We start from the raw sequence: 19,212 nt of genomic DNA on the forward strand, positions 1-19,212 counted from the left end.
CCAGGGTGGAACCACCCACCCGCCCAGTGTGGGGCTTTCCCCTCGGGGGCCCCTCCTGTAGCTGGGGTCCCAGACGCAGGGCTCTGCTGAAAGCAGCTGAAGTTGGTCTAAGCTATATCCACGAGGGAGGGCCCCCCCGCCTGCAGCCTTGCGGCCCCAGAGGCCAGCAGCTCTGGCGGTTTCTACAGGCAGAGCTTCCAGGGTTTGCGAAATGCAAATGACGAGAGTTTCTGGTCTTTGCTTCACAGAGTGGTCCTTGTCCTAAGGATGCTTTTCCCACCTAACTTTACCTTGAAAATCATGCCATCTTTCTACAGGCTGGCAAACTAAGAGGTCCGTGAAGTTTGACCAGTGAATGTTTAGTCAGCATTCCTATATTTTCAACCCAATTTTTTCAAAGATTTTATTTATTTTTTTGAGAGAGCATATGCACGAGCCAAGGGAGGGGCAGAGGCAGAGGGAGAAGCAGGCCCCCCGCTGAGCAGAGAGCCCGATGCAGGGCTTGATCCCAGGACCCTGGAATCATGACCTGATCTGAAGGCAGAGGCTTCACCCACTGAGCCCCGCAGGCACCCCCGACCCAATTTTTAATTACACTGAAAAATGCTATGTTATTGAGATACGATTAACATATAAACTCAGTACTTGTTAACTGCATCCTTCTTGATGAGTCTGTAGCTCAGTGCACACCTGTGAAACCACTGTCACTATCAAACTAGTTACATATTTTGTAAAGAAATGGCCTTGTGGGTCCCATTTCAACACGCTCACACCTGGGCCCAGTTCTCCAAACGCTTGCAGAGATAGAATGCTTTCCTGACCAGTACAACAATTACCCTGAAAACCATTTCCAAATGGAACGCTTTCTTAAATCGCATCTTTTTAATTTGTCTTTTCTCTTTACAAAGTAGAAGCTACCACTTTGTAAGGTGGCCATGTAGTAATGAGAAAACGTGCAGCTTCTTAAAGATCCAGCATTGAAACACTTTCCTCTTCTCCAGCAGTAAATTCTAATCCCTCCTCCCAGGCTTCCTGCAGGGTTAAGTGAGAGCTCCAGGACCTTGGCATCCTGGCTGGTGCTGATTCAGCAGCTGCTTGCCGAGGGATTTGGTTTCATGTGTCATACTTTAATAATACCAGAGCCGGCTGAAGTCCAGTCCCCGACCCTTGCTTAAAATAGATCTGCTAATTGCTAATCAATGTGGTTTCTCTCTTCTGTGTTATTAGAGAACGTGCCCAGCTTTTTATGAGACAAGCAAGCAGCTGATCTTTTATAATCAGCCCCTTACCCGTGCTTTTTCCTGATATGAAAGATTCTCTGAGAGGAAACGTTAGTAATCGCCGTCTGAGGATTGCATTCTGCATAGGACTGATTTTTTTTTCTTTTTTAAAGTGTCCTTGGGATTTGGAAACTTAATTATAAGTTCCAGTCAGTTCTTACAGTGATTAGGACCTGAGAATCTGCGTTTTGGGCCTTTTTTTTTTTTTAAGATTCATTTATTTACCTTAGAGAGAGAGAGAGAGAGCAAAAGGGAAGTACAGAGGGAACGAGAGAAACTCAAGCCAACTCCCCACTGAGCATAGAGCCCAGCGCAGAGCTCGACCTCACGAGCCTGAGATCACCATCTAGCCAAAATCAGGAGTCCAGTTGAGCCCCCCAAGGTGCCCCCATATTCTGGGCCGTTCTTAAGGGAAGTGCTCTGGCCTAGGATTAGGAATGGCGTTACCAGCGCTGCATGGGGATGGTCGAAGGAGGCCACCAACTCCATCACATGAGTTGGGACACACTTAAAGAGAAGATCTTCAAAAAGACTATGCCCTTAGGCAAAAGAGAGCTTCGTGAAGTGTGTCAGTCTCTAGAGTGTTGCGGCTGTGTCTTTTGCTGTGATAAAGTAGTCAGGTCCAAGTTGGTATGCATGCCCAAGGGGCTGGGACAGGAAAAGGCAAACATTTCCTTTGCAGAATACAGGAAATCTCAAGTATTCAGGTATTTATTCTTGTGATTCTTCACGATAGACACGCTTACAAGAGTGCAGGAGTTTTTAGGTCCTGGAGCTTATCAGATAGCCCAGGCTCTCATAATGTGCGTGTTGGGTCTGCACGTTCCTTCCAGAGAGACCTTGCTGGCTCCACACTGGAAGGGAGGGAGGCTGTGAGTTCCTGGCAGCTCTGGGGTGTCCTTCATCCGCCCTGCTCTTCCAGGTGTTGGTGAAGCCCCTTGCTTATCAAGGCTCCCAGAGCTGAAGGGAGCCTGGTCTTCTCTGGTATTCAGAGAGTTAAGGAGGTGATGTTAAACAAGACATTTCTGGTGCTGGGGAGTCGGCCAGGAGAAGACTGTTCTGGAAATAACTGGCTGACAGGTTGCTTTGGTTTCATTTGATTTACATTTTTGTTTGAAGAATATCTTTTTTTAGAAGAGCTCATTTTTTTAGAACAGTCTTAGTTTCCTAGCAAAAATGAGAGGGAAGTACAGACACTTCCCACATACCTTCCTCCCAACCCATAATCTCCCCCATTATCAACATCCCCCAGTGGAATGGGTGCCCCTTACAATCGGTGAACCTGCACAGACACATCGTCGTGCCCCATAGTCTGTTGGGGACGCCTGGGTCCACTTGTAATGTATGTGCTTTGGGTTTGGACACACATAGAAGGCTATGTCTCCACCACGGTAGTTCCTCAGAGAGGAGTTTCACTGCCCTCAAGCCCTCTCAGAGAACATTCCAGGACACACAGCCTGCAGTAGTCACTGCCGCTAGAAGTGGGTCTCATTGGATCACCTTCCAGTCAGCCCCGGGAACGTGTTTGACCATCCGGGTCTTAGCTGGCTGCTTCTAGGGACCGCCTCCCTGAAATGATCCTGCCCTATGAAGGCTTCGTTTGCTTCCTTGTTTGGGTGAAACCCAAGAACAAAGACAGTGATAGAATGTCTGTCACGTGCAGACTGTGATCCTCAGACTCCAGGTGCTACTGGATTTTCTTCCTGCACATCTGTGCTGTGAGCAAATCACGTGGTGGTGGGACGAGCCCAGGTTATAGACTGTGCGCTGCTCCTGCGAAAAGCTGTGTTCTTTGCTAAACCCACTATTTAATAGCTCACAGCAGGTGCCGTCACTGGTTGGGATTTAGTGTGATACTAGTCATAGAGACGGGAGCTCTTGTTTTATGGATCCTAATATCTATGAAAGAAAGGAAGGGAGGGAGGGAGAGAAAGAAAGTGAGACAGACAGAGAGAGAACAAAAGAAAGAGAAAAAAGGAAGGAAGGAAGGAAGAAGGAAGGGGGAGGGAGGGAGGGGAGGGGAAGCAAAAGAAAAGGTGAAAAGGAAGGAAGAAAGGGAAGGAAGGGAGAGGAAGGGAGGGAAATGAGGAGGGGCAGGAAGGGAGGAAGGAAGAGGAAGAAAGAAAGGAAGGGATGGAGGGAAATGAGGGGAAGGAAGGAAGGAGAGGAAAGGAAAGGAAGGAGGAAGAAAGAAGAAAGAAAACAGTCATTTATTCATTGAGCAAAATACATACCGAACACCTAACTTTTCTGAAGCACCTGGAAGGAAGACATCCCAGAGAGCAGCAGAAAGAAAGAATTCGCATTTGCAAGACATTTCTTTGTGCAAAAAATGGGGAATTCAGTGCTACTGGAACATGAATGGAGAAAGGGATTTACAAGGGCCTGGATTGGGTGGCGGCTGTGTGCTGTGGGCCATCCCAAGTTCCCCGGGGCTCAATCAAACAAAATTACGCACGCCACCAGGGACACAAGGCTCTGTTCCAGTGCCAGGCAAGTCATAAGGAAACTGACACATCGGAACATCAGTTTTCCTCAAATGCATTAATTTTCCTCAAATATAGGGAACTGTGGTCTTCTATCAAAAATAGTGTCAGGGGCTCATGGGTGGCTCAGTTGGTTAAGTATCCAACTTTTGACTTTGTCTCAGGTTGTGATCTCACGGTCAGGAGATCAAGCCCCATGTGGGGCTCCATGCTCAGCAGGAAGTAGGCTTGCAATTCTCTCTCCTCTCCTTCTGCCCTTCCCCCCCTTCTCTAAAATAAATAAATCTTTAGAAAAATAATAGCATCCAAATATCACATGCACATTTAAAATAAACACTAACCTAACTTTCAAGATCGTTGAGCTCTGTGCCAGAACTCCCAAAAGGACACATTGGCTCAGCAGCCAAGTGAGAAGCATATGGCCAAGGTCTGCTTGCATATGACCTGGACACAGGAGGCTCCAGACTCTGAATGTGCAGGTCAAAGATGGTGGGGTCAAAGTTAAGCGAGAGCACAAGTTACCGTGGTAGGAATCTGCCCAGTGTGCACCCCGTGTTGATATCACCTGTCCTCACCTGTCCAGGTAACAACTCAGGGCATCACACGTGGCCAGGAAAACAGCCAGGCTCCCAGCCTCAGCACGTTTCTCTCTAGGTCAAGGTGCTCCAACTGCCATTATTTTCTGAGCAGTTTGAAAAGCTGAATGCCTTAGGGAAGGCAGGTCTTTCCAGTTAAGAGAGACTCCAGTCTCTCACTAGATCATGTACGGAGAACTCTTGCAGACCGTGGCAGCTGTCTGGACCCAAGAGGCATTTGGGTTTTATGAGGGTGAGCCATCAGGATTGGGGGACTGCATGCTGTCATCCTGATGACTGGGCTTCTGACTTGTACGGGGATGAAGGTACCCTGGTCATTTCGCGGCTGTCTGCTGCCCTCCAGCCTCACTTGACAGCCCGAGGACCCAGGCTTCCCTAAGACAGATTCTTGTTGGTGACTCTAGCTTTGAGCCTAGAGCTCTGCCTCTGACCCACAGACTTCTCTGCCTGTGCCTTCCCCCATCTCCTAGTCTCTCTGTCATCCTTTGGGTGTTTCTACCTGTGTGTTCTTTTGTCTCTGACCTTGTCCATAGGGGCCACCTCTCAGAGGGCCCTGCTTACATCATACTGTATATTGCCTCTCTGGTCCACGCGAAGCTGCGAGACTCCACTTTCTCCCAGGACTTGCTCTGACTCGGTAGCCAGATTTTGCCTTACAGCTTGGGGCCACTGATTGGTCTTGGTTCCACATAAAAAAAAAAAAAAAAAAAAAAAAACTAAGGGGGCACCTGGGTGGCTCAGTGGGTTAAGCCTCTGCCTTCGGCTCAGGTCATTATCTCAGGGTCCTGGGATCGAGCCCCGCATCGGGCTCTCTGCTCAGCGGGGAGCCTGCTTCTCCCTCTGCCTCTGTGATCTCTCTTCCTCTCACTCTCTCTCAAATAAATAAATAAAAATGTTTAAAAAAAAAAAAACAACTAAGGACTATACATGCAAATTAAGTGTGTTCATTTTAACATCATGTCCAGAAGTACTTACCTTTGTTTATTTTTTAAGATTTTTATTATTTATCCCATAGAGAGAGAGAAAGAAAGAGCAGGGAAGGGAGCAGAGGGAGAGGGATAAGCAGACTCCCTGCTGAGAACAGAGCCTATGAGGGGCTAGATCTCATGACCCTAAGGTCTTAACCTGAGCCGAAACCAAGAGTCAGATGCTTAACTGATTGAACCACCCAGGCACCGCCGTCACTAGCTACCTTGATGTAGCATGTAAACTCAGCATTGAGGGACCCATTTATCTAATCAATACATGAGATGCTCATTTCATGAGTACAAGAAGTAAACTAGTTTTCAAAGTGAGGTCCCTGACCAACAGCGACTGCATCCCCTGGAACTTGGTAGAAATGCAAATTCCCAGACCAGTCCTAATGACTCAGAAACCTTGAGGAGAGGCCCAGCAATTGGACTTTGACCACGCCCAAACTTTCAGATTAGCTAATCCTTGAGAATCCCAGCTGCAGGGCATGGTCCTACAGGGCTCTGCTAGATGTACCAGGATGAGCATGTGGTCCCTGAGAGGGAGCCCAGGGTTGTGCCGGCATGATGGCAGGGAGAGGGCTGTAGGAGTGGGTCGATGTTGCAGCTCCAGAATGAAGACAGGCTTTGCAGTTTAGCAAGAAGTGCGTCTTAGAGAGAGGGGGGACGCGTCACCTGGCCCAGCTTGACGGAAATGGGACGTGCCCTCCCTGACTTCCCTGTCCCCGCCGTGTGGTCCCCAGGAGCTTGCTCACTTCCTTGAGTCCCGAGCACCTCTGCATTTGGGGCAGGGGTGCAGGCACAAGCTGACCATCCCTCTGCCGAGCTCTCGGCGAGAATTTAAAAAAAAAAAATAAGAAGAAGAAAAAGAAAAACGCACAGGAAAAAGGAGCAGCTTTTTCTTATCAAAGCCGCAGACTCCTGCCAGAATGTTTTGTGATGTCTCTACACATTTGGACACTCATAGTGGTTTTTTTTTTTTTTTAAAGAAAGATGTAGAAAAAAATTATGTACTTTTAAACTTAAAAATAGAGATCACCTTGGGGTACCAGGTGGTGGGTATTATAGAGGGCACAGCTTGCATGGAGCACTGGGTGTGGTGAAAAAATAATCAATACTGTTTTTCTGAAAATAAATAAATTGGAAAAAAAAATAAAATTAAAAAAAATTAAAAATTAAAAATAGAGATCACCACAAATACCAGGGAATAAATTGCACCCCTATATTCTGAGCACTTAAGAGACATTTTGGGGAACAACAGATTGAAGAGTCCAGAGGGGAAAAGGATATTGAGGAGAAATTCGGAGAGAAAGCCCCAGAGATCTGCCTCATGACCCCCCCCCAACCCCTACCAACGTGGTTTTGAGTGGTCATTCCTTTTTATTACTTGGGATCAGAGAGAGAGAGAAAGCCTGCAAAGGTTGGTTATTTTTGTTGTATTCAGGCTTCCTTAAAAATACCACAGACTGGGGGCTTCCACAACAGACATGGTTTCTCACAGCTCTGGAGGCTGGAAGTCCAAGGTCGAGGTGCCGGTGGGTAGATTTCCTTCCAGGGTATCTTCCTGGCTCATAGGCAGCCACCATCATTCCATGTGCTCATGTGACTTCTTTTCTTTGGGTGCACAGAACAGGATCTCTGGGTCTCTTCCTGTAAGGACACTAGTATCATCCTATCAGTGCCCTTGTGACTCGTGTAACCTTGTGACTCATGTAATTACTTCCTTAGAAGCCCCATCTCCAAATACAATCAGCGGGGGGTTAGGTTCTTAGCAGGGATGATCTAGTCAACTTCCTTAATACACCTGATTCTTCTTTGATGTTCTGGAGGGTGTCTAGTTGCATTGTTTTCTTTTATTGTAAGATTGGGGGAATTTGATGGTATAGTGTCTCAAGGATGTTATTTTGAGCATGTGGGCTATGTCGGTATTTGCTGGAGGGGGTTAGTTTAGCCACGTACAGACAGGGGATGCTCTGCTCGTAGCCAGGTAAAACATCTCACCACGCTGACTCCCCATGCGGAAAAGATTGGAACAAATGAACTCACATATTTCGCAAACACATCACACTTACCACGTGCCTAGCACTATGCTCGCTGCCTTTCAAGTGTTCATTGATTTAAGTCTCTAGCAGGTGGACACTGTCTGTATACCCTCACCAGTAAGGAAACTGAGGCACGGGAGGCAGGTCTGAGAAGCGGGGGGTGGTGGTGCTTGGACTCTGTCCCAGGAAGCTCCCCTCAGGGGCCTTCTCTGAACCACCCTGCCACCATGCGAACCGCAGCAGAGCTGGTGTGTGCCGACCTGCAGATCCGAGGCCCGTGCTGCTGCATCAGCAGGCAGGTGCGAGGGGAGGAGTGGTCAGGCTTAGGAGGGGATGAGAGTGTGGGTGCGTAGCAGGCAATGTCTTCCAGTCTCTGGAAAGTTCTTTCCTGTGGCCCGGGGGCATAGGGACCACTGAGACCCTGTGGAGGGTGCACGTTGACACCCAGTTAGAGACGCTGCCGCCGTCTGCCATCCATGCAGGTGGCACCTCTCTCCATTTTGGGACACTACCATTGTGCTTTGCCTTTCTTCTCTCTTTGTGGGTCAATTTTTCCAGGGGCATCAAAGAAGCTTTGGAAGAACTGGCGTACTCCTGGGAATACAGCATTTTAAATGCCAGCCAAGAAAGCAGATTAACTGGGGTGGGCCAGCCCACCTCCCACCCTCTTTTCGGAGCTATAAGGCCAGCCCCGCCTCCCACCTCATTTTCCATGGGCGTGATCCTTAAAAGCCTATAGTGGAAAAGTAGTAAATCTGGTGGTGTTTTAAATGAGCCTGGGGCAGGGTCACACAAAGTGGCCGACCCTGCAGGAAGTGTTGCAAGAGGAGCTCATGCTTTTGGACCCAGGTCCTGGTGTTTGGACCGGTGGGTATCCAGCTTCTCAAGTGCAGGCGGAGTTCGGTCCCGTCAGGACGCTGCGCTCCTTTGGGAGGCCCGGATGCAGGTGGCCTGAAGGGGAGCAAGACAGCTGCCAAAACCTGAGCTCCTCTCAGCCCCAAACTTCCGTACTTCCCTGTGAGAACCCCTCTGTCCTGGCTTGGGTTCCTGCCACTGGGAAAGGATGATGTCCGATTTGCTTGTCTAAGTTGAATGGGTAATGGCCTCTGAGTTCTTCATACATTTTAAGCACATATCATGGCTGGGCCAGGCATCTGGTGTTGGGTTTTATGGTCATGCTCTTATGGGTTTTTATTTTGTTATTGTTTTTTTTTTTTTCTTTAATAGTAAATTTGAGGAGATAGTCCCACAGCACATAGAATCTTCTGCTTGGGAACTTTGCCTTGTGCCTCCCCTCCCCCCTCCCCACCCCAAACATTCTGTTCAGAAACTACTTCCACTTCCAACTGCTGAGACTGTCACTGGAAGAAACTCATCATGCATTAAATGAAGTAGAGAAAGCCAGAAAGGATCAGGCGAGTTGGGGGGAAATCCACCGGACACACAGAGATTTGGGTACCCCATTATTTGGGCCAGAAAATGGGTACCTCAGTATGCTGGCACATTCAATAACTACTGGCTTCCATGATGGCGAGCCAGGATTGTTCTCCGTGATGGAGGAACATGCGTCCTCCCCTGGAGCTGGCCTCTCTCTTTCCAAGCCTCTAATTTGATGTTTCAAACATGTTACCAATTAGTGTATTAAATGAACAGAAAGTAACATGAGTAGCTTTTGTGTTCTTTGTGGTTTCCTGTCTAAGATTAACTCAAATACCCATTTGATACTTTATTTGGGTGTGTTTACCCCATGCAAGCCGACTGTGGGTGGAGGCAGCAGCCGAATGTGGGTGGAGGCAGAGACGGGAAAGCAGTGAGCCTCTAGAGGCACCAGGGTCCCAAGCCCACTCTGCCTTTTCCCGGAGACCTCGCCTCTCAGACTAGGTGGCGCAGAAGGGAGGCACATGAGTGGCTTCATGGATACACACCGAGCAGTAACCAATAGTAGAAGTCATCTTAGCATCGTTAGAAGTCTGTTTTCTCTACTGAGGCTCCTCAGAGGAATGTCCTCACATCTTAGAGCTTGTTTGTTGCATTGCATTAAGCTTGTGGTTGGGATAAAGATGATTTCTGCCCCCGACCCCAAGTTGAAGGAATCAAAGTATACAGTCTTCCCAGTGTTAGTAGGCAGTGTGGCCATGTGTGCTGGAGCCCTTGAGAGCGTGTGCACTGCCTAGGCCCCACAAACGCCCCATCAGAGTCCCCAGACCCCGCAGAAGTACTGAGTTGTTTTGTATCAATCTGAGATTAATTTTGAATTGTAGCAGTTGAATGAGAAGTAGGGTACTTTGGGGACTCTCTCTGGCTTGGGGCTCTGACTGTGCTGCTCCTGTCTGGAGCCACTGCCTCCAGCAGCCCACAGCCCTCAGGGTGAGTGACAGGTGCCCAGGCTGCAGCAGGACAGTTGTCACTTGTGTGTTCACAGAAGAACTGCCAGTCCGTGATCTGCACACCTGCATCCCCAGGCACCTGGAAAGCATAATTATGACCTGAAATTCAGTTCCTGTTTAAGACATAGATCACAGGAAAGACCTGTGCTTTTGTGAGAGGTGTAGGCTCCACTGCTTGGGAAATTTAGGGAAAGAGAGATCAGCTTTAAATATAAAAACCTTCTGCCAGGGAGATATAAAAGAGGCAAAAGGAATTCTTTGGAGTGATCTGAATTGTTACGCTCCTCCCTTGGTAAGCAATTCCCTGTGAGGGGGAGCATGAGGACAAGTTTTGACGCCCAAACAAGGTCATTTTCCTTGGGTTTTGTTTTTTTTGTTTGGGGGTTTTTGTCTTTAAAAAGGCATACGTTTTTTTAGCTATCGTCTTCAACTTAAAATTTTCAGTTTGGGAACACCTGGGTGGCTTAGTTGGCTGAGCCACCGCCTCTTGGTTTTAGCTCAGGTCATGATCTCAGGGTCGTGAGATCAAGCCCCAAGTTGGCCTCTGTGCTTAACATGGAGTCTCCTTGGGACTCCCTCTCCCCCATCCCTCTCCCCTGCTCTCTCTGTCTCTCTCTCACTTTTTAAGAGCCATTATATTGCTGAATCATTAAAAATGTAGTCTTTAGTAGTAGTATCACGTGTGCTGATTAACCTTCTAGGACTCCAGTCAACATGGCCATGAACATAACTACAGACAGCTCTTGTCCCAGCTCTGATGGTTGCTCTTCAGGCATTTTGTTGACTAGTGTTGGAGATGTTAGGAAACGCTGCCCAGTCCTGCACCAGGGATCCAAGAGCTCTGGTTGCCTGTCACATGCATGACCAGTTTGCTCGTTCACCTACTGGTGCGTGGGCTTGACCCTTACTCAGCTTGACTGAAGGGGGAGGGCAAAAACATTCCTAATTAATGTGATCTGTTTCCCTTTTCCAGCCACGCGATGATGGACCTACTGGTTGAGCTCTGCCTCCAGAACCACCTGAACCCGTCCCACCACGCCCTCGAGATCCGGTCTTCGGAAACCCAACAGCCTTTGAGTTTTAAGCCAAATACTTTAGTTGGGACCCTGAATGTGCACACTGTATTTCTCAAAGAGAAAGTTCCCGAAGAGAAGGTGAAGCCTGCCCCACCCAAGGCACCTGAGGTCAGTAGGAAGAGGGGGGCCCTTTATATCTGGGGGCATATGAGACACCTGTGGCCAAGGAGCTGAGGAGGGGGGCTGGTGGAACCCCTCTTATCTGAGTAACATGTGCATACAGCTGTTAAAATGTCTACTTCCCTGCTAGCCAAAATTAGACTCTAAACCGAGCTTCTTTCAGAAGATGGAAATTAGCTGACTTCAGTAATATTCATGGTTGTATCTTTGCTCCTTTGGATATTATGGAAGAGGAATCAGTCTAGAGCAGAAGTAGCTTTTGGAACCTTCTACACAGAAGGAGATGGTTTACATTCTGAACTTTCCAAAGGGGTCACCCCTGGCTGCATGAGGCTATTAAGCAGGTACAGTGCAGCTAGTGTGATTGAGAAACTGAGCCTTTAATTGTATCTAACATTAATTAATTCAACTTTAAATAACCACAGGTAACCAGCCACTACCTTGTTGAACTAGTTACAGCCATTCTCCTTCCATTCTGGAGGTCTTCCTGTCTGAGGAAGCCATGGGGAATGGGGAAGATCTGAACTTCTTCCTAGAGAGAGAAGTAACAGGAGTTGTCCCTTTTGAGAAACTGACGTCGGAAATGTTTCCTCATTGCACTTGGAGCATGTCTTAGACACAGATGTAACTCAGGCTTTTGACTTTTGATTAAAATGAACTCCAGCTCCTGACAGTACTTTTTCATAAGCCTTTGCTGTGATCTTCGAGCTCCAGTTAAAAGCTTTTAGATTCTTGGGGCACCTGGGTGTCTCAGTCATTAAGCATCTGCCATCAGCTCAGGTCGTGATCCCATCGTCCTGGGATCGAGCCCCACATCAGGCTCCTTCCTTGGTGGGAAGCCTGCTTTCCCTCTCCCACTCCCCCTGCTTGTGTTCCCTCTCTTGCTGTGTCTCTCTCTGTCAAATAAATAAATAAAATATTTTTTAAAAGATAAAATAAAAGCTTTTAGATTCTTGGGAATATTTACTAGATTTTTCTGCTTCTAAAAATGGCAGTTTGGCCAACAGTTCATCTTCTTTCAATTTTTACATTTGGGGGCTTAATAAATTTTAACTGGTGGCATCTCTACTCTGGAAAGGGGTGTGGATCCACTCAGTCAGATTCTGTTCAGCCCACACTTGCTGTGGCCCCTCTCCGACATTCTCAGACGATGCTGTGTCAGTAAGGCCAGGAAAATGCCTGTAACTTTGGCATACTAATTTTTTTTTGATGGGCCAGTTTATCAGTAGACAGTTGGCATCAGGTTTAGTCAAAGTGATTTTTTTTTCTGATTATGGTGCCCATCATTATATGGCTATTATATGCATATGTTGTCTGTTATTTTTTTCTAGCTTAAATATATGTGTGTGTAATATACATATATATGTGTATATGCAGACATATAAACACTATATATATTTACATAGATATTAATATATTTTTGTGAGTCTTTTGGTTGCTTAACTAAAACTTTGATATCTTGGGTTTTTTAGGGTTTTTCTTTAGATTGAATCGTTCATGACACTTTGAAACTATCTTCCTTCACAGAATCTATGTGAGCACCTTGTGTTCGGGTCTGTTTGGGATCCTGGAAAGGCGGCGTATGTGTTCGATGACAAGCCCAGACCCCTCACGATGTCCGTTCCCCTGTGTTTTTAGCTGTTAGCTCCTCGGTGAGAGATTCTGAGGAAGCGTATTATGCTGGATGTTCATCTTGCACTTTTCAGTATGGCAGTTCCCCCACGACCCACTGAGTTTTGCACAAAGGGGCTCGGGCTGCACAAAACTTTGCCGTGGTCATTTCAAGCCCACGGGCAGAGGGTGAGGCCGTGTGGGAGCACACACTTACAGCATTCTTTTGTCCGGGGTGTCCCTCCAGAAATCTGTGCGCCTGGTAGTGAATTACCTGCGAACCCAAAAGGCTGTTGTGCGTGTGAGCCCCGAAGTGCCGCTCCAGAACATTCTGCCCGTCATCTGTGCGAAGTGTGAAGTCAGCCCAGAACACGTGGTTCTTCTCAGGGACAACATTGCCGGGGAGGAGCTGGAACTTTCCAAGTCCCTCAGCGAGCTGGGGATAAAGGAGCTCTACGCGTGGGACAACAAACGAGGTGAGACCACCGTGCATCTTTGACTCCTGCCCCATAAGAGCACAGGCGGGAAGCAGACATCACTGCCCGTGAGCTCTCGAGGTGCCCAGCAGAGACGGGTACCTGAATTTTCAGGCAACCCCCGTGTTGTCCAAAGCACAGTTGAAGTGGACAGAAAATAAATTTGGTTATAATTGTAATTATGCCTCTCCCTCCCCCCCCCCATCCTGACCATGTTCTGAACATCACTGTCTCCTGTGAGCTTGGCGAGGTAAGTGAAGAAGCAGCTGTAGCACATGAACCATCTTCTCTTGGATTTCTTACTCAGTTGCCAGGAACTGCCCCCAAGTCTCAGACATTGCTCGTCATCAAAACCAGTAGCAAAGGAGTACGTGTGTGTTTCGGCTGGTTAAGCATGTACCTGTGGCTCAGGTCACAATCTCAGGGTCCTGGGATCGAGTCCCGGGTCAGGCTCCCTGCTCAGCAGGGAGTCTGCTTGTCCTTCTGCTTCTCCCCCTGCTCATGCTCTCGCTTTCTCTCGCTGTCTCTCTCTCTCTCAAATAAATAAATAAAATACTTATTTAAACACACACACACACACACACACGATAGTGACAAAACACATTTAGCTCTTTTTCTAAAACTGCCTGAAATAGAGATCAGGAGATCAGTCCCTGAACACAGCTCACGATGCTGTTTTGCCCTCACCACTGATGCCAGAGACTACTGACTTCTCATGTGAACTTGGTACTTGACCCGAGGGCCCAGAGCCACTGGGGCGAGTGGCCACTTGAGAGGCCAGGTGTTGGCACAGAGACTGGTGTGTGTGTGAGCAGAGATCCCTGATTGACCCAAAGGGCGGACTGTTTGGAAACAGCTGTCAAACAGAACTAAATAAATGAATGAGCAGACAAAAAAATAAATGGATATTCCTTGACCTAAGCATTATTAAAGTGAACTTCCTAAATGTGCCTTGTTTTCATTTGATATCTGTGGTCATTTATTTATTCCACAAATACAGACTAGGTTCATTTGATATCTGTGGTCTTTTATTTATTCCACAAATACAGACTAGGTTGGGTTGTTGAAATATATTCCATTTTTTCATGTTTTTCTATAGTTTGTTTCAAATTCTTCCAAGAAAATCTTTTATTACCAGTTTTTTTTTAAGATTTTATTTATTTACTGCAGAGAGAGAGAGGGCATGTGCATGAGCAGGGAAAAACAGCAGAGGGAGAGGGAGAAGCAGGCTCCCCGCTGAGCATGTAATGTAGATCCTTAACCAGCTGAACCATCCAGGCGCCCCACTTATTACCAATTTTGTTGCAAAAATCAGTGATCATCGTCGAGCCTCCTCTCCTTCCCCCAATCCTCTAGAGGTTCTGGACCCCCTGTCTCATTTCAAAAAAAGTGCTCTGACAGTTGAGAGCAATGCATCTTGTGCCTTATGTGGCATCTTTTTAAAACTCAGACAAGTTTATTCCCAGCATCTGCTATACGGGCCTGGATATAGCTAGTATGTCTGCCTGGTTCTCAGCCCTCTATAAATGTGGTTTCTGTGCCTCTTTAGAAACACAGACTTCATTTAGCAAGAGGGAGGGAGGGAGGAAGGAAGGAAGGAAGGAAGGAGAAGAAAGAGGGAAGAAAGAGAACGGAAGAAAAGAAAAGGAAAAGGAAGGAAGGAGGGAAGGGAAAAAAGAAAAGAAAGGGGAAGGAAGGGAGGGAGGGAGGGAAAAACTATCCCATACAAGTCTGTGAAAGAAAAAAGCCGTACGAACAACTATCTATCACAGGTCAATTCTCAGGTATATCTCGAAATGTAGATTTCGAGAAATCGAAAACCTGAAACCTATTCCCTGGGAAAAGTCCTATAAAATCTGGTGCCCCAAGCAGCATGGATCCCAGGAAGCTCACGGTGGTCCACAGCACAAAGCGGAGGTGTTCAGGGAGGGGACCTCTGTCGGGCTGGGGCTCCGTCTTTCTACCCCACACAGGGAAGGACACACAGGTGCAGCCAGCCTGGCTATCAGATTTGGATGCACCTGACCCCTGAGCCCTGAGTGCCTGTCACTGCCTTGGGTGCCCTCTGAGGACCCAAGTACTCTCCCTGGAAAAGAAAGGCACAGCAGCCAGCATGGTAGGTGACTGGCTCCAGCCCAGTGGCCAGCAGCCCTTTCCTCTGGACTAAACTGGGCCACACGCCATGCCAGCCATGAAGCCTTTGATTCTCATCACTGCCAAATGCCTTTATCCCTACCGGCAATCAAGTATTTGAGAAGAAAGGAGAACATTCCGGAAGATGCCTATAGGGAGCCCTGTTGTTGTGGCCCCTATTGGATTACAGCCCCTCTGCAGCCAGCAGCTGTTCCAAGGGACAAGGGCCATGGCCGGGGAAGATGTGTTACCAGGCAGGGTCCCGCCTCCTCCGGAAGTCCTGGTGGTGGCAGCTTGGAACAGAAGAAGGCTTTGCTGCCATCTGCTTCCACAGGAGAGCTTAGCAGCCTGGCATATGCAGGCTCCAGGGAGATCCAGGGCCAGGGCCCTTGGCCTCTCCTGCGGGGGCCCAGACAACCCCCTTGCGAGGCACACTGAGGGACCACAGCCGTGGTCACGTGCTGCTGCCCTCGGAAGCTTGCGCTCACTCTCTCATTGCCTGCTTCTTCCAGTTCTTCTGACCAAAACTCAGTCGGAGCCTTCCCTGAGCTGTCAAGGTACAGTGAGCCCGTTCCGGCCTGCCTGGGCTTTGCATGGCTCTGGGCAAGGATGATGCATGGAAGTGACGCTTGCGTGCAGGGTCTGAAGGAGTGCGCTGTGCCGTGCAACCTTCTAGGGGCATCTTGTCAGTGGACATGAGGCTTTGGTTTGTTTTTTTGACTCCTGGTTGCCTGAGAGAATGTCCCTCGTGTGAGAATTTGCGGTGTAGATGAAGGCGGCTGGGGTAGAAAATGGGTCCCTTTGGAACATGGAATTTTAGGGTGCAGTGGATGTGGCGCATGCCCCAGACACACAGTTTTCCCTTCTACCTGTGCTCACCTGTGCTCACCTGTCCTTGGTGTCCATTCTGTCTGCTGCAGACTTTGGGGCAGTCTAGACTGTGAAATGCAATCTTTTCAGCCATAGACAAGTATACGTATGGTCAGCCCAGCTTTTGCCTTTACTCTGACACTTACTTATCATACACTTTACAGGCAAACACAAATATACACACATTTACTTATACATGCACACATGTGCATAGATCTATATAGTCACACATATTATATAGTGGGATTCCTCTGACCTTCTTGGACTGCACGTGTACACACACACACCGCCTCCAGAAAGCTCATTAAAATCCCAATCAGTATTTTTCTCTTACATAAAAGAGATGAATGGCACAAAAGTGGGCACTGGTCTGCAACCACAGTCCGCGCGTGTTGCGTCTGGCCAGAGCTCTCGACTGTTACGGACCCCATCGCACCGTCTAGATGAATGTTGCAAACAGAATGATTCCCTTTAAGAAGCACCATGAGTGGTAGTTGTTTTGAGCAGGGAAGTCATGTACGTTAAGCCTTCTTTGGTATGGACTGGTGTGACTTGGGGCCATGGGCAGACAGCAGCAGAGACTGCCAGTCGAGACGCCTGTGGTCTGCGGCCCATGTTGGGGACTGGAACTCGGAGGTTTCCCTATGTGAAGGATGCCCGTGCCAGCCTGGATCTCCTCTGGCCTTGACTTGCTTGTGAGCATGCTCTGGCCACTCAATGGCTCTGACCTTCCGTTTTCTCCTCTGCAAAGGTGAGGGGTTTGGACTCGCTGGTATTCAGGACCCTACACACCTCGCCTCCCCCTGCACTGTTCAGTTCATCCTTATTGTTCTCCAGATCATGTCCATACTTCCAAGAGTAGGTCCCTTTTAGAGATGGAGCATGTCATTCCATACACTTTGGTTGCTATTTAACTTGTAGCACATGGGAGTAAACAGAAGGAAATAGTTGTTGCGCTCAGATTGTGTGTCTGGAGGCCCAGGTTCCCGGCTGGGTGTGTGTCCTCCAGCCTGGCTGTGTATCCGTGAAGAGTTACCAGCCTGACGTGTGGCCTGCACCTGCCGCCCCTTTGTCTGATGGAAACACCAGGGACCATCAAGTGGTCTTGCTCTACCCGCACATCAGCCCTTCTCTGTGTCTGAGGGGTCCCGGAGGCCTCACAGAAGGCCCCTGTCAGTACACAACCTCCAGTCTCTCGCCCCTGCCCCTCAGACCATTTGCCTCTGGCCCCTGCTTCCTCCAGAGAGAAACACCTGCAGCCACATGAGAGAACACTGTCGGGCCACCACAGGGAGGCTCCAGCACCAGGGCTGTCCCTGAGCACCCAGTCCCATGGGCTAGTGACCAGCCTCTGTCCCTGTTTAGGGAGAGAAGAAGAGAGGTTCAGTTCTGTGACAGTTTTCTGATTAGTCCATCGTTTCTGTGGTCAGTGTCATTGCCTAGGTGCCAATAACACATCTCTCTCTCATTCACCCACTGGACGCTATGATGTCACGTGTTTTACTCTATCCGTCCCACTTGTCACTCAATTCTAGAAACAGGATCAGCTATGAATACATATATTAGCACTTGCTGTTGTTTCCCTACACATAGTTTGACTCTGTGGCATAGTTTCTATTACTTTTCACAGCTCTGTGCCTCGTGTGGAGGGTTTCAGTAGGATCAGCTGTGAGATCTGTGTGCATACGTGGATGTGTGTGCACACGTGCCTCATGATTGGAACTGCCCTGCTCACTGGTTTGGATGCTGTGTGCTGTGGAAGGCCCCAGTGGCCCAGGTGGGGCCACCTGCACGTAACCAAGAGCCTTGGCTGTCTAAGATCTGAGCCTTTGCCACTTGCACAGTGATTTAAGGAATAGAGGTGTTTGGGTTTTACTGTGTTGGGTAGATGCGTGTTCATGCATTTGTTACTAACATACTGACTTCCGTGTGTGTTCTCTAACTGGAGTATGAAATTCTAGGCTGGCAGATAAGGAAGTTACCTGACATGTATGCCTTGTTTGGTTTGCTGTTTGGACAGCAGACGTGTACAATCCCAGTCCAGACTTCTCCACCTGTGCATTGACAAGTTGACTCTCCAGCGGTTGGCAGTAGACTGGGGAAATTCATTTTTTTATCCCTTAGGAACACCCAAATGTCTCCCCTCTTGCCTCTGTGTGCCTTGGAAGAGAAGCACTGCATGAGTTCATGACAAAGGCCTGGAGTGGCCTTTGGAGTGTCAGCAAGCCAGTGAATTATGGCAGCCAGAGATGGCTGGGCACCCCGGGTCCCAGGCTAGTTAACCCCCGGCACAGGAGGAAACAGGCTTGGAGTGGCAAAGCAGTCTGCACAAGTCAGCCCCTAACTTCAGCTCTGCCAGTTCTCAAGGGAGCCCCTAGGCTGCGTTCACACGCGGGGTGGTGTTGACCGGGGGGAGACTGGTGAACGCAGGGCGCTGGGCCCCCCTTAGAGTCAGAGATCTGGAGTGGGCCCAGGTTCTCAGTGATACAGATGTGGCGGGCCCCTCTGCACCCCCGGCGATGTTGTCAGCTGCCTGAGGAGTTTGGGCTTCAGTGTCCCAAACACTGAAGGGCCCATTGCAGCTCGAAACTTCTGATAAGGAAGAGAGAGGAGAGAAGACTTGGAGCTCAAGAATAACAAAACAACAGAAGAAAGAAAAGCGGGCCCTAGAGAATGTGATCAAGAAGGACAACATTCTGGTTGAGGTCGAAGAACGCAAATCTAGAAGCGTGAATCCTGGATTCCTGTGATTCTTGGGATTATTTTGACACCACCTGGGTTAACCACTGCTGCCGTTCCATAGTCTGGACATGAGTGGGGCTCTTCAACAGAAAGCTGCTGATTTATTTTAGTTAGTGTTTTCACCTCAGACTCACAATTGTTTTTTTTTCTCTTATGGTATATGTATTTTTTATTTCTTTTCAGCAAAACAGTATTCATTGTTTTTGCACCACACCCAGTGCTCCATGCAATCCGTGCCCTCCATAATACCCACCACCTGGTACCCCAACCTCCCACCCCCCCCGCCCCTTCAAAGCCCTCAGATTCTTTTTCAGAGTCCATAGTCTCTCATGGTTCACCTCCCCTTCCAATTTCCTTCAACTTCGTTCTCCTCTCCATCTCCCCTTGGCCTCCACGCTATTGGTTTAGCTCCACAAATAAGT

The 19,212-nt window shown here is 48.4% G+C and overlaps 1 protein-coding gene across 3 annotated transcripts in view; it reads left to right on the forward strand.

Annotated features, from left to right (window-relative positions):
• The window catches only part of COBL (cordon-bleu WH2 repeat protein), a 260,358-nt gene that overhangs the window by 100,048 nt on the left and 141,098 nt on the right, over nt 1–19,212 (forward strand). For all 3 annotated transcript variants that reach the window (XM_044245688.1, XM_044245687.1, XM_044245686.1), the window contains exons 3-4: nt 10,736–10,946; nt 12,817–13,045. In XM_044245688.1, coding sequence (XP_044101623.1) covers nt 10,736–10,946; nt 12,817–13,045 — 440 coding nt within the window. The remainder of the gene's footprint in view (nt 1–10,735; nt 10,947–12,816; nt 13,046–19,212) is intronic.

The sequence above is a fragment of the Neovison vison genome, chromosome 4 (genome assembly GCF_020171115.1).
Source record: "Neovison vison isolate M4711 chromosome 4, ASM_NN_V1, whole genome shotgun sequence".
NCBI classification, from domain to species: domain Eukaryota; kingdom Metazoa; phylum Chordata; class Mammalia; order Carnivora; family Mustelidae; genus Neogale; species Neogale vison.